This window comes from Dryobates pubescens, chromosome Z, assembly GCF_014839835.1.
Source record: "Dryobates pubescens isolate bDryPub1 chromosome Z, bDryPub1.pri, whole genome shotgun sequence".
In the NCBI taxonomy this organism is placed as follows: domain Eukaryota; kingdom Metazoa; phylum Chordata; class Aves; order Piciformes; family Picidae; genus Dryobates; species Dryobates pubescens.
The window spans coordinates 36,249,593-36,276,493 of NC_071657.1; the positions used below are offsets into that span (position 1 = coordinate 36,249,593).

Consider the following 26,901-nt stretch of genomic DNA (forward strand, 5'->3'; position numbering starts at 1 on the left):
AGGTTAAAGTCAGATTTAAATTCCTAGACAAAAAAATGTAATTGCTTTTAGTAACACCAATGTAGTGGAGTGTCTAGACTCTTATATGGATATTCCTTTGATTTCCCTGCTTGTCTATGTCTTTATAAATTCATCTACCACCTTCTACACTGTTTCTTCACAGAGATAAATTTAATACTGGCGTTCAAACAGCTGTGAACTAATTTTCTCTCTTCTTCATGGGTTTTTGCCCCTTAATTTTGTCACAGCTCTCCCCATGTCCTGTGAACGCTCACATAGGAAGTGAATGTGGTTCTAATACCTGCTAATGTTGGCAGAGATCTACCAAACTGACCACGGTGATTAAGCTTACTGCTGACTTAGGCAAATGAGTTGTGTGCTATTTAAAATATATCAGGAAAACACTGCTTTCAGCATTTTCCACTGCCTTCAGAAATGGTGTCTTGCTATCTTACAGTTCCACTCTACCAAAAATGATTTTTAAGAATGAAGTCAGAAAGTAAATAGTTTTGTTTGTTCATTTGAACAAAAACTTTAGAAGATAATTCCAGTTTGATTATTTTGAAGAGGAACAGGATGAACCTCCCTTGCTACTATGACTGCCAAACATCTGCATAAAACCAAAAGCTTCCCTCCTCACCCTTTCACCATACCCCAAACTGCGTCATTCTGCCAGCCACTCAAGCGGAGACCCACAGGACACTGCCAGAGCATGGGCCACAACCGGAAAATCCTGAAGCCAAGCAGTTCTTCGCAGAAGCATAATCACACAGGTACCTTTAACTTGTGATCCATGATCAGTCAAAAGACACAGCAAACATTTCATTAGACTCTTTGAATGGTATCACAGATATTTTAACTCTGCTTTCCAACAGATTCTTATTTTCTCTGTCGTAACAGACCACTTGCAAGTTCAGCAGACTTGCAAAAATAAGTTTTTCTTACCTTTCCCCTGTGTAGCCTGGGCTGCAATGGCACTGACCCATTGCTGAGTCACAGGTTCCTCCATTGTGGCATTGGCATTCCTGGGAACAGTTTTTCCCATAACGACCCTCAGGACAAGGCTGACCACAGACCATGCCCTTGTGTGGAGGGGAAAAAAAATAAAATCTTAATATTAGATTTGCTCTTACAGCTTGAATGGACTAGGAATAAAGGTTTGAAGTAACGAAGAAAGATAAAGGAGATCTCATGTCATTTGTCTAGTGCTGATCTTAAAAGTGCCAGACTCTTCTGCAGTTTTAACTCTGATGTATCTTTCAGCGCTGAAAAAATAATCTCCTAGAATTTACATTTTGGAAGCCAAAGCTAATGAAAAACACTATCTCTAACCAACAGTGAAAACAGATATTTAAGACTAACTGATGTCAAGCTCTTCCCAATTTATTTATCAAGGAGTATATAAGAGACATTTAGAAGTGCCCTCCAGTGAGTGGTGGTGTAGAAATTAGTAATTGCTATAATACCCCAATTACACTACTTTATGATAAATTGCACTTTACTGACAAAAGAAAAGTTGTTTGTAATTTCACTGAAAGCAGCTTATCCTGAAAGCTTAGGTAGGATGTCTGCTTCCCTTCAATAGGTTCTGAATTTCTGCACTGCTATTTATGTTCTTAGAATTAATTACACCTGTGTAGTGAGGGGAGTTTCCATAAGAATGCATTTAAAGTAATTACATGTGCTTTGATCACATTCCGGCCTTTTGATTTATTTGCTAACTCAGAGATGACAGCCTGTTAGTAGGGGAGGCTACTTGCAGCTCTGTAGTTGTTTCTTCTTTCCCTACTCACTGAAAAAGGTGTAGGAGGTCTGAAGATAAGTTCTGATATCCCATTTGCTGTGCATACTATACATATGAAAATGGAGCCAAAACCCAGTGCTAAAATATGTACAAATGAAGACTTCCAGACAGGGTTTAAAGGATGTTGCCTTGCCACAGTATGATTCATGTTTTTCTGCTTACCAGAATCTGATACGGTTAGAAAGGCAGCACAGAGCTGGAGGATTTTCAGGAACAGATGGTTTTGCAAGTATTTTATTCCAGTTACTTATGCTAAAATACACGTCTTATTACTCCTGGCTACTGACAGACTGCATTTGCTATCCTCATTTGCTACTATTTTCTGATGCTGCCCCAAATCTACAAATATGGAAGTTTTATGGAGTTGTGTCAATTTCAGAAAGTGTTTTTACCATCCATCCTGGTGGGCAGGCACACTCTCCAGTGACGTGGTGACAGACGCCTCCATTCTGGCATGGGCACCTCTCCTCACACTGTGGCCCATGCTTCCCAGGAGGACACAGGTCCTCACAGCTGGAGAGGTGGCAGTGTACAAGAGAGACAATAGTTACTTTGGCACACATTTCAGCCTCCAGCCACCTCTTTATTTTTAATTCTATCAACAACTTTTCCAGACAGCAGTATGAAGCAGAAAGCAGTACAACACAAGCAGATGCATACTGAATATTTTATAGTATCCATACAATAAATCTATAAAAAACAGATCTGAAAATCTGGGAAATATTTTTTTCTTAAAGATACTTTATTTCTACATTGGCTGGTGCTCATACATTGTTACTGACAAAGCCCAAGATCTATTCCAGAAAAATAAAGGTAAATAACTCCAGGTTTCAATGTAATTTTCCAAACTTTTAGACAAAGTGCTTTCATCATGGTCAGGAAGAAGCTCCTGCGGCTACTCTTGTGTTTTTTACTTAGCAGTCCAGATCAAGAGGGCTTTCTCTCAGCAACACATCTGAATGTGCACTGAAACATGTTTTGCCCAGCTGTTTCTTAGCTACAAGCCCTGCTTCTCTGCATCACAGAGCAGCCAGAGCAACAGCACAGTGTTAAGTTAATCTAAACTTGATTTCTCTTGTTAGCACTACTTAAATCTTTTATCTTTCCCCCATAAATAATATACCCACTGCTTACAAGGCACCAGTGTATCCAGGAGGACATCTGCACTCTCCAGTCACATGGTCACAGGTGGCTCCATTTTGACACTGGCATTTTTGATGGCAATCATTTCCGTACGTCCCCTGATTGCAGCGTTCCTCACAGCGCCAGCCTTTGAAACCTGACGCACAGTGGCAGGCTCCAGTGATGGGATTGCACAAAGCTCCATTTTTGCACTGGCAGCGGCTGCTGCAGTGAGGCCCCCAGTGGTCACTGTCACATGCTGAAAGGGTAGAAGGAAAAATTAGCACCCATTTTATAATGGCTTATGTTACAGCACTGAAGAGACTATGAGTCAACTGTAAAAGAAAGTTATAAAATGGAAAACGTGATGCAGTACATCCACAGTTCTCCCTTGTCCTCAGGGACCTTGGCAGGTAGGCATTACTCAGTTTACACACACAAAATTATTTCTTAAGCATAAAAGCAAATGTGCTAACAGGTGAAGCTGTGAGGTAAATGCAAGTTCTAGTATCTTGTCAAAACTGTTCATTATGACTCTCTACCATCAAATAACAGTTATAGTTGCAATGAATTTCCATTAAACAGAGAAGTCTTGCTAACTTTGAAAAAATAAAAAGTAAAAAAAGTAGTCTAAAATCCATGAACAACTGTGTGAGTCCCACAAGGAAGTTGCAGAACTTACTAAACATAAGATTATGATTTTTTTGTCCTCCAAATCCAGGAGCTCCTACTTATTTACCTAATTGCAAATACTTATTTTTTTTAATCATGCAATATACTGATAGGGCAAAATAAAACACAGGAATTGTTTCACCAACGATTAGAGATTAATGATGATATGGTTAATTTTCATCTGGATGTTATAAATTTTTTATTCAATGTGTCCTTGTGATCATAGAATCACAGAATCAATAAGGTTGGAAGAGACCTCAAAGATCATCAAGTCCAACCTGTCACCCAAGACCTCATGACTACTAAACCATGGCACTAAGTGCCACATCCAATCCCCTCTTGAACACCTCCAGAGATGGTGACTCCACCACCTCCCTCGGCAGCCCATTCCAATGACTAACAACTCTCTCTGTGAAGAACTTTCTCCTCACCTTGAGCCTAAACTTCCCCTGGTGCAGCTTGAGACTGTGTCCTCTTGTTCTGGTGCTGGCTGCCTGGGAGAAGAGACCAACCCCCACCTGGCTACAACTTCCCTTCAGGTAGTTGTAGAGAGCAATAAGGTCTCCCCTGAGCCTTCTCTTCTCCAGGCTAAACAATCCCAGCTCCCTCAGCCTCTCCTCATAGGGCTTGTGCTCGAGGCTTCTCACCAGCCTCGTTGCATCTTTGCTTGTCTGCACCAATGAAGCCAACTAAAACCATGCAGAGTTTATTTCAGCATCAAAAGAAAAACTTTATTATTAAGGAAGAAATTTTTTCTTAAGTGAGAAACACAGGATATATTTAAACAGACAGAAGCTTAAGGTCACCTAGAGTTCAACAGGAATGTGCCAATTCTATGGTCAACCAATCTGTTTTTATTTTTTATGTTCTGCTGATAACAGCAGTACAATGGGAAAGCCTTAACTGCAGAGACCTGAAGCCTAGGCTCTCCTATTGGAGACTGACAACCATTGTTTTCCCAGTCTTCTCCCGGGGCAAAAACAGCCATGCAGAGAACAGGCACACTTTCCTAGACTAATGCAAAGTAATTCAAGAATTCTCCTCAGGGTAGAAATTATTCAGCTATAAAAGCTGTTCACTCAGGCTACACAAATGAAAAGGGATTAGGGTCTTTTGAAGAATCCACCCCTTAAGATCATTTTTTCCCAGGAGAGGTCACTAGAACATGCATTCATAATGGAGGTATTGTGAGCACCTATATGTAATAAAATACAGAGAAACACTAAGTTTTTTATGTATTATAAACACCCATCAATACCAGCCAACTGACAGAACTGTCCAACTGACAGAGCAGCTGTCTGTTTTATTAATGGCCTCTCTCTTTGAGGATGTGTGTGTTTTGTTCTGTTTACTACAATGCCTTGCCATCTATAATCATCTCACAAGTTGCTTCTCTCCATGATAACTCATATTAATTCAGAACTGCTACAGATTTATTTTCAACATGTCTGCATGGAATAGAAATATAAGCCTCATGCCAAATCAGTTCTCAAATTGTTGTCAGGAAACTAGCTATTTTGGCTTGTATATAAATGTATGTATGGATGGTGAGATGTCCAAGATAGCTGCATGTTCAGTCATGAAAGAGCAGACATTCCTATGCTTTTATTTTTTCTGTAACACATTAGTCTGGATTCAGGTAGCAGTCCTCCGCCTGCTCCCAGACAAAAGAGGCAATTCCAATTTCAGCCATTTCTCATGGAATCATTAAAAACCAAACCAAAACCAAAACTCTGTCCTGGCATGTCTGATTGCCATGGGTTAAGTTGAATATTTGCTGCTGTTATTCATACCATGATGCCAGATTGCAATGAATGTGCTGGCTGGAGTAAAGCATTATGGGGATTGAAGTTCAGAGGCTTCCTGTTCTGGTTGCTGCTTTTCAGTTCTGGGGTTTGGGTGTAGGTTCTTTCCACTGAAATGGCAGCAGGACAAGGAGGGATGGGGGAGTAGCTCCCTGGCTTGGGTTTTTAGCTTCCTAGTTTCTGCTTGCTGCTGCTTTCTAATGTTTTGTTTCTTCCTGCAAATAGGCTAAGGTAATTGTGACATCATCATTATTATTATTATTGTTGTTGTTGTTATATTTGCTCAGTAAACCCTTATCTCAATTCTTTATCTCAACCCAGAGGGGTTTTTTGTGTTGCTTTTCCCTCACTTCTGTGTTGGGGAAACAGACAGCTTAACCCATTGGTTCACCTCAATCTGTTACACTGATAAACAGAAGAATTCACACTGGTCACCAGACCATGACTGTTCTATTGCAGAGCTCAGCCAAGGATGACTATGGCCTGAATCTGCTCTAGAGATAAATACAGGTAAGAGAAGACTTACTTTTGGCTGCTATATGTGAGTTCATGTCCCTTTACCAATAGCTGGAAATGCAGTATTTGGGGTAGTGAAATAGCTACTTCAAGTCTCAGCATAATGAGACTCAGAGTCACACAGACTGGAAACACTAACTACCATGCATCTGCCAGTGCATCCAATATCCAGGCACCAAGACTGCCTTGCTAGAAACTTCTTCACTTGTTAAGCAGTGGAGGCCATGTACTGTCTCTGCTCTTTTTACAGTTCCATCCCTAGTTTTTCTGTCTGGGATGCCCCTTGCTGTCTCATGGAGGTTTACTGACATGCTAGGTGAGCATGCTGTATCTGTGAACCTGAACCTTTCTTGACTATTCTAATGTAAGAGCACAGTTATTTATTAGTTTTCCAACATGATATCCTCATTAGCTTTTCAGGAAATCATTAAAACAAAAAGCATCACATGGCTGCTAATAGGATTTCCAGTCTCCTGGCAACAGCCAGCTGGGTTACAAATATTGACTGTGCAGTTTTTCATGACAGTACAACAGTGAAGAATTTCACCTGTACAGTGGTGACCCCACTATAGTACAACTACATGATAGTCCTTCATGCAAGGCTTGTTACCAGCCTAGCATTTGTCTGTGAATTACGGGCAGAATTGTGGAGAAATCTGCAGAAATAATGGGAAGAAATAATAATTCTGAATGAGATGGACAAATTTTACCTTTATGTTCACCGAGTGATAATCAGGGAAGTTTCCCGCAGGAAATTAAAGTGATTTGTCAGAAACTGGTGCTGTGTTTGCTATTAAAAAGAAGCGGTCAAAAGGTATAGATGTTTTCTGTGGCAAGTTTTGTTTATTTTTAATTAGTTTTGGAGGTTACATTTATCTACTACTACATGAGCCTATTTCTGCTCCTTCCTATTATTCAGACACTAAGGATGATAGGCTGGAAGTCACACAGCTGCTAATCTGTTGGAATGGGATAGTCTTTGAGTTAATGACTCTCATCAGGTTACAGACTGTCAACTGGAGTTTAAACTGAATAGCTGCTGACTGTCCTGGCTGCACCAAGGTCACAGGCATACATCCATATTCAAATGCTATACGCACACATGCAAAGTGTCAGCTACTGGCTTCTTGAACAGATTTGGAGCTGTAAATCATCTGTCTCAGCACAGGGCATATGTGAAAGGGAAGCAAAGTATAGAGATAAGAGGCCCACAGTTTTAACACAAGAATGATGCATCTTAGCCTCAATTACTCCTAGAAAAGATTTGAATCCTGCAGAAATGCAAAACCTAATCAGTAAACCAGGGTTAACTTGCTGTATTGATCATACAGAGCTGGCATAATCCTGCTCTGATTTACACAGAGTTCCTTCCTTACAAAACTTGTTCTCCTTCCTCTCCTCACATACGTTATATTCACCCTCAGCTTTTTCTAACAAAAGCAGCAGCTAACTGTACTGCTCCCTGTCAGCTTCCATAGACTCACGGGGTCCTTTCTGCTTCCATCTTACATCACAGAGGGAAAAGAAAAAACAGAGTAAATGTTTAATAAACATCATGATATCAACGCAACACCTGGTTGTCATTTTATACATTCTGTTCATCTGGAAGAATCTTTTTATATCAGCTTCATGTGTGCTGTGCACGTCACACAACACTACAAACACAAGACAGAGAACCTTACTGTCAAAAGGCTACTCTATGAAAGCATCAGTTAGCTTCCGAGCATTGTATAAACCCACATTTAAAATTATAAAGCATGGTATGAAACTCTAAGACAATATAAGTCTACCATCATAAAGAAATGCTTGCAGAGCTGAGTACCACAAAATTACTTTGGAAACATAGAGAAGTTCAAGGATTCGGGAGTGAAAAAAACACACCTTCAGGAAGAAATTAAAATCTGTGATGCAAATTGCTATCATTTTGGGGCCTTTTGTAGCATCTTTGAGGATTCAAAGTTCTGTATTTTCTAGTATAATAATCTTAATGCACGTTGTTATTATGCTGGGCTAGAGGTGGGTTTATGCACATGTTTTCTGTAAGTAGCTGGTGATTTGCAAATTGGGATGGAGGGAGCCCTGATATTTTATTGCACAAGGTATAAATTTTTATAATAACCTGAAGCACATCTGAAGAATTTAATAACTTCTTTATTAATCCTTAGAAACAAAGGAGCACATTTTTAACTAAATGTGGTCACATCCTTGTGAAGGATTTTTTCTGTCTTTTTTTCCATTGATTTCATTAAAAGGCAGCAAAAAGAGAAGTGCAAATGAGGCCTAATTTATTCCTGAGAAACCCACTTTGATCACCTACAGTTCTGCACTTCTTTAAAGAATGGCCTATAATGAGAAGAGAATAAGGCTATCAAATCAAATCAAACAACATTTCAGAAGCAAAGCCTCCTTAGAAATTCTGACTTGAAAGTATCTTTTAAGTATGCTACAGTTTCCTTTACAAAATTAAATTCAAGCCAGACAATCTTTACTGCAATGATTTTTTCTAAAATCTTTCTTCTCTTTTTGTGTGTCTTATATGTAGCACCAAGACAACAGAAGGAGACTTTATTCTGGTTTACACATCTTTCTGCCACACATACCACTGTGTGATCCTGGAAATATGTACTGCTGTCGTCAAAACAGAGGAGGATCTTACCACACCATTAGGCTTATGTATTTTTATGGTCTTTTTAAACAGCGGAACCTAAAATTTCCTACCACAGACAGCAAAACCAGAGCAAACACTCCCTCACTTGGAATGCAATATTGTGAAGTACAAATTCAAAATAAGCAAACTATAGCAAATATGCAAAATTCCTATCTCTCTGTCTCCTCAAAACTCCGACATAATTTCTTCAGATAGCTTCAAGGAGCCACAGCCTTTAGTAAGTGAAAGTTGATTTTCCTTGCAACAGCAAGTAATACAAACTGAAGCTGCCCATAAATTCAACAGTGTCTTGGACTGACATTTCTTCCTTCTCTAGGTTGTCACATCAAGGATTACTCTAAATCTTTGTGTCTTCCTTTGCATCCCTCCTTTCACATTCAGACGTCTATTGCCTTGTCTTTACTTTCACAGCCTTTATCGTCTATCTACCATTTCTTATTCAGTACCTAAATGTTAACCCCCACATTTACATTGTCCATGACATTAGCTTCTTTATTGCATTTTCAGACTGTTATCTTCCATGTTTCTCTCATGTTGCCTCTACAATTTGCCACAGCTCTCCACATCTTAATCCGTAAAACTGTCATGATGTCCTTCTCCACATCCCTAACCTGGTTAACTCCTCCTTCCTGTGAAGTTCAGAAAAAGGTGATGTGACAAATGTGTCAAAACCACTGTCTGCCAGGGTCGTTTATCAGCATTTGCTTCCTTTCTCATTTCCCACATATTTCCATCTTTGTGTTGTCTCTTCTTTTCCTTCAGTAACAGGTTCACTGGGACTGAGGCATCTTTCTGTCCTGTGTATTTACACACAGGAATCCATGAATCCCCAGCAGAGGCAGCCATGAGGTCCACCAAGGAGCAAGAATTACCATTATCTACAACTTAAAGTTTGTGAATTGTAACACATGCTGTTTAAAACCTGCTTTAGTCTTTTGGACAAGACGACATAAATAAGAAAAGGGTAATGTTTCTAGGAGGGCCCACATGTGACTTGCATTATCAGGCAATAACCACCATCAATAGTCAGTGTATGTAAATCAGGACAATACTGATAAAACTTCAATTTATGCAGAGCAGTGCACAGATAACCTTGTTATCATAAACTGACCTAGGACTGTCCAGAGTTTAGCATTTGGAAGAATGACTCTTCCCTCTGTTACAAAAGCAAGAAATATGCTTGCCTTAACACAAATATACATTCACAGAATTAATACTTTAGATATCTAACTGGCAGTAAGTAGAATCTGATGACTCTCAGTAAGAATTCCAAAACAAAATAGACTAACTTCTTATGCAGGCATCATATAAATTCGTATGTAAGAGGAGCCCCATTCTCCTCAACACTTTTTATGCTGGCCTCCATAAGGAAACACACTCAAGACAAGCCCTTTCTTTTCTTTAAGGGCAGTGGATGCCTATCTAACTTTCAAGTGTCAACTGAAGGGAAATCTAACTGTAATGGAGGTGTTACATAGTTTTGATTTTGCATATCTGAAAATGTGCTTACTGTTTTGCTGAGAGTGCCACAATTACAGTATGAAGGCTTTCATGGACATGGTGTACAACACACTCCAGATTAAAATTTTGTCAGAAAACTGGAATAGTGTTCTAAACTCAGAGAACTCTTTATGGATCCTGAATTACTCTTGGCTGATAAGGACATGAAAATTCATAGCCATGCAGATGCTACTCTTAGGTAGCACACAGGCTACTAGCAAGTATTCAAGACCTGAAGGGATTCTACAGGAAGAATGAAGAGGGACTTTTCATAAGGATGTCTAGCAATAGAACAAAGGGCAACAATTTTAAGGTGAGGGAGAGTAGGTTTAAACTGGATCTTAGGAAGAAGTTCTTCAGTATAAGGGTGGTAAAACTCTGGAACAGGTTGCCCAGGGAGGTTGTGGATGCCTCATCCCTTGGGGTGTTCAAGGCCAGGCTGCCAGCCATTCTATAATTCTGTGATTAATTTTCTTCATTTCTGACTGTGATCAGAATTACATACACTGGTTCACTAATGAAAACCATGACAAAAATATGTTCTCACTAATCTAAACCCATATAATCCTCATTGGAAAGTTTAGAGGGTATTTTGGAAACTACTCTCTACTACTACAATTCGATTTGCTGTGGCTCTAAATTGATGACATTCATTTCCCTTAGGATATTCCTGCAGGATAGGAAAGATAATAATTCTCCCAAATGGAATTAAAGCCAAATAAAAGTAAATTCCCACTGATTCTGAAAGCTGTAAACACTTAAGTATGTTCAAAATTCAACAAGACTCAACCCCTCGCGACATCTACCTGTAGGTCAACTCAGATTACAATACAGTAAATACGGAAAATGGCAAACAAATTTCAAATATGAGTCATAAAGATCATAAAACAAAGACAAGTATTCTGAAAAGCAAAATAAAAACATGTCTCACTGAATAAAAACACAAGGTTATTCTCCTTATCTTTGTTTAAATTTCTGTCCCAGTCACTTCAGATGTTATGAAAATACATGTAAATGCATGTCCGAAAATAAATGTTTTTCCTTTAGAGAATCCATCAGAATAACTATAAAATATCAGTGTCTTTTAGTAAAGATTTACTATACCTACAACCCAGACACAGAATTGCATAGCAGTGTGGGTTTTTAACAGAATGCACTTTCTGTTAAATCTGGATTGTCTGTGAGTCTTTTGTTTCTATCAGGTTTCATTTGTTATACTGTCAGCTTTTTACCCTGTGGCATATTTTTCACTCTTATTTTTTGTTTTGTGTGTAAGAAAAGATTTTTATTCAAAATGCTAAGCTTTAATTTAATTTAGGGATTTTTCTTTTTCACTTTGTAAAAGCCTTTTGATCTATGAAGTGGAAGAACAATGGAAATGTGTTTTTCAGACCCTACAATAGAATGGAACTATATGCTTTTCAGATGCCATAAATTTTAGAACACTCTCTAAAGTGCTTTGGACATCAGACCACGGGGTTGGATAACTGCTAAGGAAAACACACACAGATGGCTTTTGGTGTTCATTTCATCCTGCTACTGAGATAAAATCTGTTTAAATTAATCACTATTATAGGAATTTGTTTGTACTGTATAAAACAGACTGTTGTCCATGGCCCCGCTTCTGCAAAGAGCTCCTTGTTGGGCCATGAATTTGCCTTTTTCCTTTCTTGCAATGACTTGGAATTCATCTTAAATGTTAAATTAGCACCACATCCTTGAAAACCTTCTAAGTGAGCCACTGGCAATACATAAGTATGCCAATATATAAGGCAGATTGAAATTAACCAATGCTGAAAACACTTTTGCACTGTTACTAGAAAAAAATAAATTACACAGATACTATTCAAGAAACCAAATTAGGTATCACAAATATACTGAGTTTATTAAGTTGTGAAAAGTAGAAATGGCAAATACCCCTGATCCAGAAGATGTTTACAAATCAATAAAACTGTCACCATTTACTGCAATACCTTCCTTCAGTAAAACTCAATACAAGTAAATTTAATAATTGTTTTGTAGAAAATATATTTTTATTTCTGCTTTTGCTTGAATATTGGAACTGTAATTCACCCAGACACTGAAGCATGTCCACCAAATTTATTCATTTCCTTAGAACTTCAAATTCAAAATGTTATTGGACAGAAATTATATTAAAATTAGGAATAATGTAATCTCAAATATATCATTGTACTGAACTCTGTATAAGCACAACTATGTAACCCTGAGAATGTTGATACTATCCACCACATTGTCACTGTAGTGACTCTGTCAGCAATGAAGGTGATGACACACACCATTAGTACTTATTTTCTATGTTTGCCCCTGATTTAACTTGCTGGTGGGTTGATTTCTGAACCCAAATATTTCAGAATTGTTAGAGGAGAAAACAAAAACTTCAGCTGCCAAAACAGTGAAATCAGGGGAATTTTCTGAGGCAGTAATTACAGATGAATTAAGAGTAGTGAAGGGCACAGGGAAGACACACGTAGTAAGAGAAGCTTAAATTGAAGACTATTTATGACCTGCTGTCACTTTTCTAACAGGACACATTTGCACATTTGGCTGTTTGGGAGCCAGGGTGTAGGGCAGTTCTTGAACAAGCTATTTCTCAGCAGATAGGGTGAATCTAGCTAGAAAGGGCAGAAGGGCTCTAGTAATAGAGTTGGCAGAGCTCATTGGGAGAGCTTTAAACTAGGTTTGAAGGGGGTGGGTGAGGAAAGCAGCCTCTCCAGAGAGGAGAGAGAGTGACATAAACCAGAGTTAGATGAGAAATCAGCAGTCCAGCTGAAGTGCATGTACACCAACGCACGCAGTATGGGTAACAAACAAGAGGAACTGGAAGTGTTGGTTCACCAGGAAAACCATGATGTAGTTGCCATTACAGAAACATGGTGGGACTATTCACATGATTGGAGTACTGCACTGGGTGGTTAAGGGATCTTTAGGAGAGACAGGCAAGGGAGAAGAGGAGGAGGGGTGGTCCTGTATATTAGGAAATCTCTTGATGCCACAGAACTTGAGGTTGAGGATGAAAGGATTGAGTGCCTGTTAGCCCTCCTCAGAGGGAGGGCTAACAAAACTGACATCCTGGTTGGAGTCTGTTATAGACCACCCAACCAGGATGAAGAGGTTGAAGAAATATTCTGTAAGCAACTGGACGCTGTCTCAAGATCATCAGACCTTGTACTTGTGGGCGATTTTAACCTGCCAGACATCTGCTGGGAACTTAACAGAGAGGAGGCAGTTGGTTCCTAGAGTGTATGGAAGACAGCTTCTTGATGCAGCTGTTAAGTGAGCCTACCAGGGGTCAGGCCCTGCTTGACCTGCTGTTCTCAAATAGAGAAGGGCTGGTGGGAGATGTGATGGTAGGAGGCTGTCTAGGGTGCAGTATCCATGAGATACTGGAGATTTCAATGTGCAATGAAATAAGGAGGAGCAATAACAGAACCCTCACTTTGGACTTCTGGAGGGCAAACTTCAGCTTGTTTAAGCAACTTATTCAGAGTGTACCCTGGGTAGCAGCCCTTAAGAACAAAGGGGTCCAGGACAGTTGGACCTCCTTCAAACAGGAGCTGTTGAAGGCACAGGAACAGGCTGTGCCCACGTGCCAAAAGATGAGCTGCGGCGGAAGGCAACTGGCCTGGATGGGCAAGCAGTTCTTGAACAAATTAAGGGAAAGAAAGAGGGTGTATCACCTTTGGAAAGGTGGGGAGGCAGGAGGACTTCAGAATTACTGGCTTCCTGAACTGGTAGATGGGGTCAGTGAGCAGTGTAGTGCCCCTGAAATCCATGAGGAAGTAGTTAGCGACTTACGGAGCCACTTGGATACTCACAAGTCCATGGGACCAGATGGGATCCCTCCTAAGGTACTGAGAGAACTGGCAGCTGAGCTGGCCAAGTCACTCTCAATCATTTACCACCGGTCCTGGCTCACTGGAGAGGTCCCAGATGACTGGAAACTGGCCAATGTGGTCCCCATCCACAAGAAGGGCCAGAACGAGGAACCTGGAAACTACAGGCCAGTCAGCCTGACCTCAGTGCCAGGCAAGATTATGGAGCAGATCATCTTGGGGGCAATCACAGCACACCTGAAGGATGGCCAAGGGATCAGGCCCAGCCAGCATGGATTTAGGAAGGGCAGGTCCTGCCTGACCAACCTGATCTCCTTCTATGATCAGGTGACTGCCTGGTGGATGTGGGAAAGGCTGTGGATGTAGTCTACCTGGACTTCAGCAAGGCCTTTGACACCATCCCCCACAGCAAATGCCTGGTCAAGCTGTCAGCTTGTGGCTTGGACAGCAACAGTCTGTGCTGGGTTAGGAACTGGCTGGAGGGCCGAGCCCAGAGAGTGGTGGTGAATGGTGCCACATCTGGCTGGCGGCCAGTCACTAGTGGTGTGCCCCAGGGATCAGTGTTGGGCCCAATCCTATTCAATACCTTTATCAATGATCTGGATGAGGGGATTGAGTCCACCATTAGTGAGTTTGCAGATGACACCAGGTGGCCAAGAAGGCCAATGGCATCCTGGCCTACATTAGGAATACTGTGGCCAGCAGGAGCAGGGAGGTCATTGTGCCCCTGTACTCTGCATTGGTTAGGCCACACCTTGAGTACTGTGTCCAGTTCTGGGCCCCTCAGTTTAGGAAGGACATCGAGACACTTGAACGTGTCCAGAGAAGGGCAACAAGGCTGGGGAGAGGCCTTGAGCACAAGCCCTATGAGGAGAGGCTGAGGGAGCTGGGATTGTTTAGCCTGGAGAAGAGGAGGCTCAGGGGTGACCTCATTGCCCTCTACAACTACCTGAAAGGTGGTTGTAGCCAGGAAGGGGTTGGTCTCTTCTCCCAGGCAACCAGCACCAGAACAAGGGGACACAGTCTCAAGCTGTGCCAGGGGAGGTTTAGACTCGAGGTGAGGAGAAAGCTCTTCATGGAGAGAGTCGTTTGTCATTGGAATGGGCTGCCCAGGGAGGTGGTGGAGTCACCATCCCTGGAGGTGTTCAAGAGGAGATTGGACGTGGCACTTGGTGCCGTGGTCTAGTCGTGAGGTTTACAATGACAGGTTGGACTCGATGATCCTCAAGGTCTCTTCCAACCTTGGCTATACTGTGATACTGTGGGAGCAGGTGTTGATCTGCTAGAGAGTAGGAGGGCTCTGCAGAGGGACCTTGGCAGGCTGGACAGATGGGCAGAGTCCAATATGACGGCATTCAACAAGTCCAAGTGCCGGGTGCTGCACTTTGGTCACAACAACCCTATGCAGTGCTACAGGCTGGGGTCAGTGTGGCTGGAGAGTGGCCAGGAAAGGGACCTGGGGTAGTGGTTGGCAGCCAGCTGAACATGAGCCAGCATTGTGCCCAGGTGGCCAGGAAGGCCAATGGCATCCTGACCAGCATTAGAAATAGTGTGGCCAGCAGGAGCAGGAAAGTCATTGTGCCCCTGTACTCAGCACTGGTTAGGCCATACCTTGAGTCCTGTGTCCAGTTCTGGGCCCCTCAATTTAAGAAGGATATTGAGACACTTCAATGTGTCCAGAGAAGGGCAACGAGACTAGTGAGAGGTCTCGAGCACAAGCCCTGTGAGGAGAGGCTGAGGGAGCTGAGGTTGTTTGGCTTGGAGAAGAGGAGGCTCAGGGGAGACCTTATTGCTGTCTACAACTACCTGAAAGGAGATTGTAGCCAGGTGGAGGTTGGTCTCTTCTCCCAGGCAACCAGCACCAGAACAAGAGGACACAGCCTTTTCCAACCTTGTTGATTCTGTGATTTTTCATAAAATCAAATAGCCCTCTGTCACAAAACTCTGCAGTTTCACTTGCATGTTCAGCAGTTTCTCACATCTGTGATCAAACTTTTCTTCTGAAAGTATTTGGTTAAAACCAGAATCTATTTCTATAGGCTGTAGAATGGCTTGGAAAATTTAAGGATAAGCTAGCTCTCTAAGCGTATCTTGGAAGCTCAGTTATCTAAACCACTTTCAACAAACAAAAGGAAAGCAATGCCTCAGTCAAAGAAGTTCAATTCAAGATTTGCAGTCTGTGTCATCAGATTGTACGAGATGATCCCAGGCACCTTGCCTAGTACCCACACCAAGAGGGCAGTTTCACTTGGGGTGCAAGTGTGTATGTGGAAAACAGTCACAGACCCACCTCTGCAGGGTTAACAGAAATTATAAGCTTCACTGAGAAACTGGCAGTGCTTGTAACTCACATGAGTGTCTCACACAAACTATGCCAAGGAATCCAGTTTCTGCCATATTCTGCATCTGCCAAGTCCCATGAAGAAAACAGTGAGATTTTCATGGAATTTGTGAACTTACAAGCACCCATGAAAGCAAAGGAAATCTGCCAGTAGCAGAGCTACTGCACCTTAAAAGTCTCCTTAACAACTGTATTTCAAGCCATGAACATGTTTTTCTGAGATGCCAACTTTAAGTGCTTGTCTCATGTACTAAGGAAAAAGCCTGTTCTCTTCTCATGCTTCATAAAACCCTGCAGCCAAATTACGCCTCAGTGCCACTTGTTCTATCTCCATGCCCTCTGACTACAGTGCCAATGAAACTGGAGAGAATTGCTAATTAAAATCCAGCGATTCAAATAAATCACAGATAAATAAAATAAAACATAAAATAGAAAATGCCTATCTGTCTTTCCACAAACAACTCTAACACACTTGTCATAACCTAAAACGTGTCATTCCCTTTTTTTGCTTAAGTAGTCAGGCCATCTAGGGGGATCACCATAGCTATAGCCTTTGCAGACAAGTCAGTGTAATATCGATTTTGGCCTTTTGCCTGTGCTCCAGCTTATTCAGAAAGTGTCCTATTGATTTTCAATGAATTATTTGTGGACTACTAGGCATGTGGAGAAAAACAAAGTGAATGTCCTGGTTGTTCAGTGGGGCTCCATGTCAGGCTGCATGTGGATCTGTCTGGCAAACACATTTTAAACTGACAATCAGGTACATCTACTCAGTACTACAGCAAATGCTTTTGCAAAACAGTGAGCAGGAAATGGGAGGAAAAAATATTTGATCACCTGTACACATCCACAGAGCCAACTATCACTATGTGTAGCAATTTCTACATACACAACCTGTAGTCAAAAGCACACTTATGTGACAATGTAATCTGCTGCATGCAAATTAAAAAAATTGACATAAACAATAATCCAGTTTGGGAGGAAAAGGTTGCATTGCTCTTCTCATTCTTTCAATAAAATCTAATTATTTCCATTTTAAATCTAAAAAAATACCTCTCTTTACCACTGCCTTCTATTTTTTCAGATTTTTGTCCATATTCCCAGCCCAGAACCAATTGTCTCCTAAAACTCATAAATGCATCTTGAAAGGCATCCTGATAGCACAGTGGTTTTGCTGATTGACTCGCTCCAAGGGACAGGTCCAACATATCTTCTGTCCACTCATTTGTCATTGACCTGACTACTGTGTTTGGTCAATAAATCTTTATCACAATAACTCATTTGGCATGGCTGTCATGTCTTCCACTAGAATGGAACTATGCTGCAAAGGAGTGGTACCTCAATTCAAGTATGGTTTCTTTTCAGATATATGTGCATTATCATCATCTCCTTCACCACCTCCTATTGAAAGTCACTGCAAGCAAACACTACCTAATACAGTATGTCTCTTTAACTAAAAAGGCCTGACAAAGAAACACATCCCACATAGGAAATGTTCCCTAAGGAAATAGTATTTAATTAGCAAATTCTGAAACCACCACTCAGGTTTTACTCACAGAATACAGCCAGTCCTATTTTCCTCTCAGGCAGGATGTAAGGTTTTCAGAAAGACAGAGGATGTGATGGAAAGGAGAGTTACGGGTTGGGCTAGAATTAAGTATGGAAAGAGGACAGTCTAGTCAAATCTTTATCCCTCATCTCCCTAAACTAAAAGCAGCCACTGATCAATGCTATTAGGAATTGGGTAAGACTTGTCACAAAAAGGAGTTACTGGTTCCTATGAAAGGAAATGGGAATACCCCAAAAAGTTTAATCTCTAGAAAGGTTACTAGGCTGCAGCACATAGTAGTATGAAAAGACAGGGGAGGAAGCTTGCTGATTCAGCTTTTACTGCACAATGCATGAATTAAGCCCACGTAATCTCTCTGTCATTTCTGGAAAGAACATTACAGGAAGCACTTGTGTGCAATTACCACCCAGAAAGCCACTGTCACATAGAATCCATGGCATATGGTTTTTAAATGTATTTTAAATCCGCTGGTTAAACACAACTGAGAAACAACAGATAAAATCAAGCTGAGGATTGGCAGATGGACAGATGCTGCAACAGGACTAACTGTTCTCAGATACTTACAGATGGGATTCCTTTGTAAGGAGAACAATCAATCCTAATAGAGAAAGGGTAGTAATTTGGAAGAAAAAGTTGAGTTTTGAAGTTTTATGAAAAGTTTACTGCTTTAAGGGTAAAAGAGTAGCTTCAAACATCTTTGTGTCCATTAAAATGAACATACTACTAAATCTAGGTGTTTGCCTAATATCTCACACTTTTTGTCTCCCTTTGACACACAGCATTTTATTTGGTCATCAGTAATCATTAAATCACAGAGTGTCTGCCTTACACAAGTACTGGCCTGCCTTGTAATCATTGTTCATTCTCCGTCATTCAGTTAAATGGTTACACAGTACACTGTTTATATGATGGACTTTATCACAATATGGCAATTTGCATGGGTTTTTTTCTTGAATAAGTAACTTGCCATACCAATACAATCACTATTAAATAGAATAGCACCTATTTATTTTATCTCATTGTAGCTTTTCCATTACTAAAACTAATCGAGTGGTGATCGCACAGAAACTACAGTTAAAGGCGAAATATTACAGTCTCCTACATAAGGCAGGCAGCAATAAAACCGTGTCAGATAGCCAAAACCCTATCACTGTCTTTTCAACACTATCCACTCCTTTTCAGTCCAATTTGTTCTGTGCTGTAGCTCTCAAACACACAGATGAGGAAACCACACACAGCTAGCAACAGCAGCATTCAAACTCAGGAGAGTCTGGTGAAAGCAAGAGCTTTCTTTTCTACATGGAATGGGATAAACTCCAAAACAAATGTCCCTGTAGCACATGTACAGGAATATCTTCTTCCTCAGCCTACTTCCCTTCTCCTAGGACTACACTAGTAATCCAAAACAGATTTGGGCATTTATGGTTAGCTCTAACATCACACAGAAGCCTTCAGATGATCACCAATATCTCCAGAGATCACCCTGTTGAAAGGTACAGCTTTGGCTTATTGTGGACGCAGACCAAAAAGTATTTTTTCTATTAAAGCTACTGTCACAAGTAATCAAATACAACCAGCAGAGGAAGAAGCAGATAAAACAAAGTTTATGGTTGTAATGTTAGCCTAAAAATTGTATTTCCAAAGACCTTACATAAAGAAATAGAAAGATGCAGCAAAATACAAATCACAATGAAGGGGAAAAAAAAATCTATGATTACTGATAAACTGTATTTCAGGTGAGAGAATAAGAAACAACACTTCATGGTCTACCCAAAAGATCACTTATACAGAGGAAGGGACAGTGCACAAACATGCCAGCCCTGTCACTGAGGGGTTTCTTCCTTCTGTCCAAACCTTATTGCCTTACTGCACACTGCAATGCATGGCTTTACGCTCAAAGATGCTAGAAAACAGCAGTGGCTTTAAAACATCATAAACAGATAGTATCTTATTACTTCAGTTCATGGATTTGCTTTTTGGTATGTTTTTGCATCGGGTGTGTGGTGGCCTTAATATTCATCAGGTCTTTATTTTGTGACCACCTGCTTTCAATGTTGTGTGTGACTACACCCACATGCCAAGAAGAAGAGGTGCCAACCCGCCCCTGTGTCCTGATGCATGTGTCCTCTACACTCTCTTGCTCCCTTCATATCCTGCATGAACTCTCATGGCAAAGGAGAAGCAGAAAAACCTTAAAGACATAAGTAAGTGAAAGTGAAATGGAAATAGACTGAGCAGATGGAGAGCAACTAATAATACAAGAGAGCAACACAGTGAAGGGAAAAAATGGACAAGCTAGTGACAGAGTGAAAAAGGATAGGGTTGTGAGGAAGGGTTTGCTCCTATCTTTTAAGTGTGAACTGGTACTATCGTTCTTTACACATTAGGTAAATTTTTAAAAAGATAATTTTTTTATAGTGAAAAAGTATTTTTATCTACTTTGATCCAACTACTAGGTCCTGTACTATCTGCATATTTATGAGCACAAAATAGCTCATGACATTTAGTGCTGCTACATGGTAACTTTTTCTGCAAGTAAATGAGCTAAAAACAAGCCACACAGAGTAATCTGGTAATTCAGAGCAACCTCCTGACCAGAAAGCAGGAGCCCAAGAATAGGATCAATGATAATTTGCCCAAAAGAGACAATAGGATTGTGGAAATAGCACAAGACAGACAGAAGCAGGTGAAAACTCACCACTGGAGCAGTTGGGTCCTCCCCAGCCAGGCTCACACTGACAGGTGTTTGGAGCAATACAACGACCGTGGACACATTTATCAGCACAATGAGCTGTCAGAGAAGGAAATAAAATAGGAATTAAAGAAGGACACCTATCACTAAAAATAATACTCTAAACTTATTCCAAATCAAGATCTTCTGTGTCTTAAATATCTTTGAAAAGCAAAATAAAAATTTCTGTATCAATATTTGATGGCATGTATTCAAAACAAATACAAATTTTCTTACTTCACTCTCTTCTGAGCAGGGAATTTGGACAAGATGACTTCCACAGGTCCCTTCAAATTTCAACCATGCCATGATTCTCTGAAGCAAACTCTCATGCCATAAGAAAGATGGGAATTTCTCCATGCATAAAAAGAGGGGTTCTTTTTTTTCTCTTTTTTAACATCATGGGTAAAACACAATTTGCACTACAGCGGTATTTTAATATTCCTTTTTCTTAATGGTTACATAGTTTAAATGAAGGACAACAAAACAGTGAAGATAATTCAGGCAAGGCAGGAGATAGAAGCCCTATGAACCACTGCAATGTTTATTCTAAGTGCTAAGTGGAGCTGTTTGACATTTTTCTTTGTGATTTAGGCTTTTTACTGATTAGCAAGCATGTGTTCCTACAGCTAAGGCTTACTTTGAAACAGAGCTTTTATTTGAAACTTATAAGAAAAACTTACAATGGCTTTGATACCCAGCCCATTGTACCCACTGTAACACTTTTCTTTTAGTTTCAACAACATGTGCATAGGAGGACAATCTTCTTTGTACCACTATTTCAGAGAAACCACAACAGGAATAGGATTAGTATAACTACAAATATAAACTGAAATGGGAAAAAGAAAAAGTTGGAACTTTAAGTGATTCATATTTCTGAATGAATTGAAAATACTAAAATCAGGAAAAATACTTGGGAGAATGGCCTCATTTTTTCCTAAGTAAACATGATATGAAGCATGTTGGTCATCTTTTTGTTTTGTGCGGGTGAGAAGAAGGAAAGCCACACAAAGATCAATCATGCGTATTATTAACATCTTTGATGCAATGGGACACTGCAGTAACTGTATATTGTTACAGCCTTTAATTTTCTTTTTTTTTTTTAATTTTAGTAAGTTAATTTTCAGATGTGCAATAAAATTATCTTAATTAGAAATTGACAGGAATTATATTAATTTTTAAGTATTGGATGATACAAGATACTAATACAAAGCTATTTCAATATGCTCCATTTATTAGTAAAATAATTACTTGAAATACATCAAAAATTTCCAGTAGTCTTATTACTAGGCAAGGTTCTTCAAAGATACAAGTAATTCATATCGAGTAATAAGACTAATACTGAGTAGTGTAAAGAAGTACCAAAACTTCACTAGTAGCAGTAAACCACGTAAGTCAGATCTTCTTTTGTAAGGAAAATGCAATTACTGTATGGAAAGCAATCTGAGCTTACTATTGCATATTTTCTCTATCATCTTATTTCTCTTTTTCTTCTGCTTTATTGTTTCCTTCAAAGTCTTCTCTAAAATCTTGCCCTGCCCAGTTTACAGGTCTATTTCAGTGGATCATATCCTTAATTTTTTGTGAAAAACACAAAGTAAATATGCTCTTTCTTATCAGGCAGCTTAGAATAGAATAGAATACAATAGAATAGAATAGAATACAATAGAATAGAATACAATTAACCAGGTTGGAAGAGACCTTTGAGATCATCAAGTCCAACCTATCATCCAACCCTGTCTAATCAACTAACCCATGGCACCAAGTGCCTCATCCAGTTTCTTCCTAAACACCTCCAGTGATGGTGACTCCACCACCTCCCTGGGCAGCCCATTCCAAAGGCAAATAACTCTTTCTATGAAGAACTTCTTCCTAACATCCATCCTAAACTTCCCCTGGTGCAGCTTGACACTGTGTCCCCTTGTCCTGGTGCTGGCTGCCTGGGAGAAGAGGCCAACCCCCACCTGGCTACAACCTCCCTTCAGGTAGTTGTAGACAGCAATAAGGTCTCCTCTGAGCCTCCTCTTCTCCAGGCTAAGCAACCCCAGCTCTTTCAGCCTCTCCTCATGGGGCTTGTGCTCGAGACCTCTCACTGGTCTCATTGCTCTGGACACATTGAAGTATCTCAATATCCTTCTTAAATTGAGGGGCCCAGAACTGGACACAGTACTCAAGGCGCGGCCTAACCAATCCAGAGTACAAGGGCACAATGACTTCCCTGCTCCTGCTGGGCACACTATTTCTAATGCAGGCCAGGATGCCATTGGCCTTCTTGGCCACCTTGGCACAATGCTGGCTCATGTTCAACCTACTATCAGCCAGTACCCCCAGGTCCCTCTCCACATGGCCACTCTCCAGCCACTCTGACCCCAGCCTGTAGCACTGCATGAGGTTGTTGTGGCCAATGTGTAGAACCCAGCACTTAGATGAATAAACCTCATGCCGTTGGACTCTGCCCATCTGTCCAGCCTGTCAAGGTCCCTCTGCAGAGCTCTCCAACCCTCTAAGAGATCAACACCTGCCCCCAGCTTGGTGTCATCTGCAAACTTACTTATTTTACCTTTAAGGAATGTTTATGCATACAGTGTAGTATGTGCTGATTTTTCATTTTGGAAAGCTAGACACAAAGCAATTAGCATAAACAAAGCTTGACATATTTTGGATGCAATTAAGCATGGAAGTAAATAACCAGGAGAATCAATTATAATTCTGCAATTAGACATCCACCTTTCAAACAAATTAATAACATGATCAAAAGAGCAGATACCTGAAACCACACCTGTTTTCATGATATTTCATTTCCGAAATCTATTAAAGAAAATTCCTATCAGCTTTACCAAGAATTCATATTAGGAAGACTGGAGTAACATATGAACTGCACCCAGCATTTCTTTTAATACCACCCAAAGCTGATTTAGATACCTAGTCTATGAAAAATGCTCATATAGTAAAAAACTTCTTTAGCTTTAAAGTTCTCAAACTTTTGTGACTTAAATTTGAATGCACAAACCATTTTAAGCTTCTAATTGTATTTTATAAACTGATAGGCCACATAAAAGATAAAACAAACAACAGAACATCAGGTCACTGTGAAGAAAGAGGGTTGAAACAATGGAAAGCATGAAGTATTTGCCACCTTCTATTGACTGCTGAGTTCTTTCCTTGCCCTGAATACTCGGCTCCAACTGAAGATCATGAGCACTGAAGGTCTCTCAATACCTTCCAGTGTCAACCATTACAGAATCACATAAATGCAAAGTTAGCTCCACCGGAGGATCTTTATTTTTAACGTAATTTGAGTTTAAGGCATTCTAAAAACACTCTGAAAGTCAGAACAGATTTGTTCTGTATATCAGCATTTGTCATCTTTTTATGTAATAACAGAAAATAATTGGTACATACAATGTGAGCTGAATTTACTAATCTCTGAGTATTGCAGTGTTAAAACACAATGAATTTACTACATATACTATAGCCATGGAAAAGCTGTAGTCACATAAGATGCTCATAATCACACTTCTCATATGATCTGAACTGCTATATACTTCAAAAAGTATACTCCTTAATCAAAAATTAAACATGACCATTCATATATGCTGTGTAATAATAAAATGTAGTCAGAAATAGATTCTTATAAGTCCAACACATACACATTAAACCCAAAATGCTAAAGGAATTGCCATTCTCATCTCAGATAGACACATTTTTTTTAAAACACCTTGCTTTCTGAAAGTGTCATTTTGACCTTGTTTTTTAATGTGCAAAAAAAACACTTTAAATAAAAGATCTTACTGCGGCATTTTCAAATGCAGGAAGTGCTGTAAAACAAAAATATTAATGAGGATAGTGTCATGTGTTATGAAATTCACAGGGTATAATTTTCCAAGGATATAAATAAATCCTGTTGGCCACTTACAGGATGCACCTCACAACAAAGAGAAATGTGCAAATTAAGGAACAATTTTACATTTGTATTGAATAAGTAACTTTAACACACATAATGATACTGACTTTCAGACTCTTGTTTTCTGGTGAAGACCAAAGATTTATCCACTACACCGTGTCTTCTAAACTGGGTTGCTAAATCCAATGGCAATGGCAAACCTCTTGTTATTTTACAAAACATCTTTGTTCTCCACATCTTGAGTGCTATGCCTCACCCCTGTCATTATAGCCATAATGCAGACAATAAAGTGATAAACATATCTCCATTTTTCTCATTCCCATCTGAAAAAAAGCCTCCAGGTAAAGCATCATGTTTTAGAAAGTTGAGCTGAAAGTATGCAGCTGCAGAGCCAGCCTTTCACTTGTGCCTTGGTCCATGTCCTGCTTTGTGGCAGAGGGAGCTTGCTGATGCAGACCATCTGAGTTTGGAGTTTGACTTGGGAATGTGGGGCACAGAGAGAGGATCCAAAGCAGCCACCAAAACAGCACACATGCTGTAGCTTTCCCAATAAACTGGTTTTTTCACTGTTTTTCTGTTGCCAAGCAGTTGCCCATTCAGAAAATGGGCAGCAAGCCCAAGGGCAGCGCCTCCAGCCCCTTGCCAGTCTGCTCTCATAGGACCTCACATTTCCTGAAAAAATTCAACTATACTGCCTCCATCCCTCTGACATTGTTTGAAACATTCTGTAGGGGTTTTAAATATCATTACTAGAAAACCTAAAGCAAAACCAAGGAATGGACATAGCTGTTTCCTACATTGATGCATATTCTTTCTGTCTCCTAAAATTAATAGACGTGTACACACAGGTCAACTTCACAGATAAATTCAGAGACAAAAGATTGTCCCTGATGAGCCCAGGTTTTCAAGGAAATAAAAAGATAAGATGTTTTGGCATTTCCCTTCTGATTTTGAACCTTGTATTTATTTACTGCATTGGAAAATACACTTGCCACTTGTGCTGTGCATTTTCCGTATTGGTCAGAAACACACCAAGGCAGGTTAATCAGACATCTGAGATCCAGTTATTCTGTTACTGATTATGCACAACATCAACTGATTTCAGTGAGAGATGCGTGTGCATCACTGGTGACTAGTTGAGCCCACATAATTCAGCTTCCACAAGGCACCCATGAAAGGGGGAGTCAAACCAGCATTCTGATAAACGTATGGAATTTCAAAGCAAAAAGAAACTAAACTTACGGACACACATTTCCCTGCTTTCATAAAAGCCAGGGCAGCACTGGGATTTACGCCTGTACATCGTTTTTTCACCATGTCTGTAGGCAGTACGATAACTGATCCTAAAGAAAAGAAGGAATGGTTGTTACATACAATCAATTTATGGTTTGGAAATAACATATATATTCTCACACATTTAAACCCAAGTCAAATCAGCTATCAGGTATGTACCAGGTATAAATAACTTAAAGAGACCTTGATTTATCTGTTGCTCAGTTCAAGGGTCCTAGTGGCTCCCTAAGAGGCCTTATGTCCATGGGTGGCTGGACAACAGGAAAAGAAGTTAAGGATTTGGGCTACTTAACTAATAAGTAAACCAGAGCATCACTGCCTTTGCCATTATTATCCTCTACGGAGGCGAACGGCTGGCAATACAAATCAGTTTGCTGGATCACTATAGCTGTGAGTTTTCATGGGAAGGACTTCTGGATGTCTTCCTCATAAGGTGAGTCTGTTTTCTAGGAGCAGAGATGTCATGAGATGTTCTGGTTAAGGCAAGAGATGAGAGGGCTCAGGGGAGATCTCAGACCTCTTGAGTACTCAGCAGTGCTGCATGCCTCTTGCCAGAGGGGCAGCTGCATTATGCTGAAGGTAGCCCTGATGAGCAGAGGTGAACAGCACACACAGAAATCAGCACATAAACCCATCAACAGTTGCAGAAAATATAGGTTCCTTCTGACACAAGCAAATAGTATTTATCAGAAGTGGGCTCTCCCAGTACTCTGTCCTCTCTGCTCCTCACCATGTCTGTAAATCACCCCCAAGTTCTGCTGGCTGATTGACTACATACTCCACAAGTAGTAAACACATCCCCACAACACCTGAGACAGTATGAACTCCTAGTAAATAACAGCTTGTGTATATAACTTGTCATAGGTAAACAAAGTGTAATCTCTTTGAATTCAGTGTCTGCTTCTTGTGTTTTATCCATACTGATCTGTCTCCTCCAGCTACTGTACCCCAGTGGGCCTTTAACACTGCTGATGGTTCATGCCTATGGTCACAAGTAGGAGGAAAATGCTTTTTACAGCTGTCACCAGCTTTAAATAATTCAGCCCTTGATTACTTTTTGCAAGCACAAGGTGTTTCCTTTAACAAATCCTTTTTCTTTTGAGCAGTGTACACTTTCTACA

The 26,901-nt window shown here is 40.2% G+C and overlaps 1 protein-coding gene across 1 annotated transcript in view; it reads right to left on the reverse strand.

Moving 5' to 3' along the window:
* The window catches only part of MEGF10 (multiple EGF like domains 10), a 108,402-nt gene that overhangs the window by 50,504 nt on the left and 30,997 nt on the right, over positions 1 to 26,901 (reverse strand). Inside the window, exons 4-8 of the mRNA XM_054178438.1 lie at positions 25,730 to 25,830; positions 20,551 to 20,643; positions 2,939 to 3,185; positions 2,197 to 2,317; positions 946 to 1,082 (exon numbers count right to left, since the gene is read on the reverse strand). Of these exons, the coding sequence (XP_054034413.1) occupies positions 946 to 1,082; positions 2,197 to 2,317; positions 2,939 to 3,185; positions 20,551 to 20,643; positions 25,730 to 25,830 (699 nt within the window). The remainder of the gene's footprint in view (positions 1 to 945; positions 1,083 to 2,196; positions 2,318 to 2,938; positions 3,186 to 20,550; positions 20,644 to 25,729; positions 25,831 to 26,901) is intronic.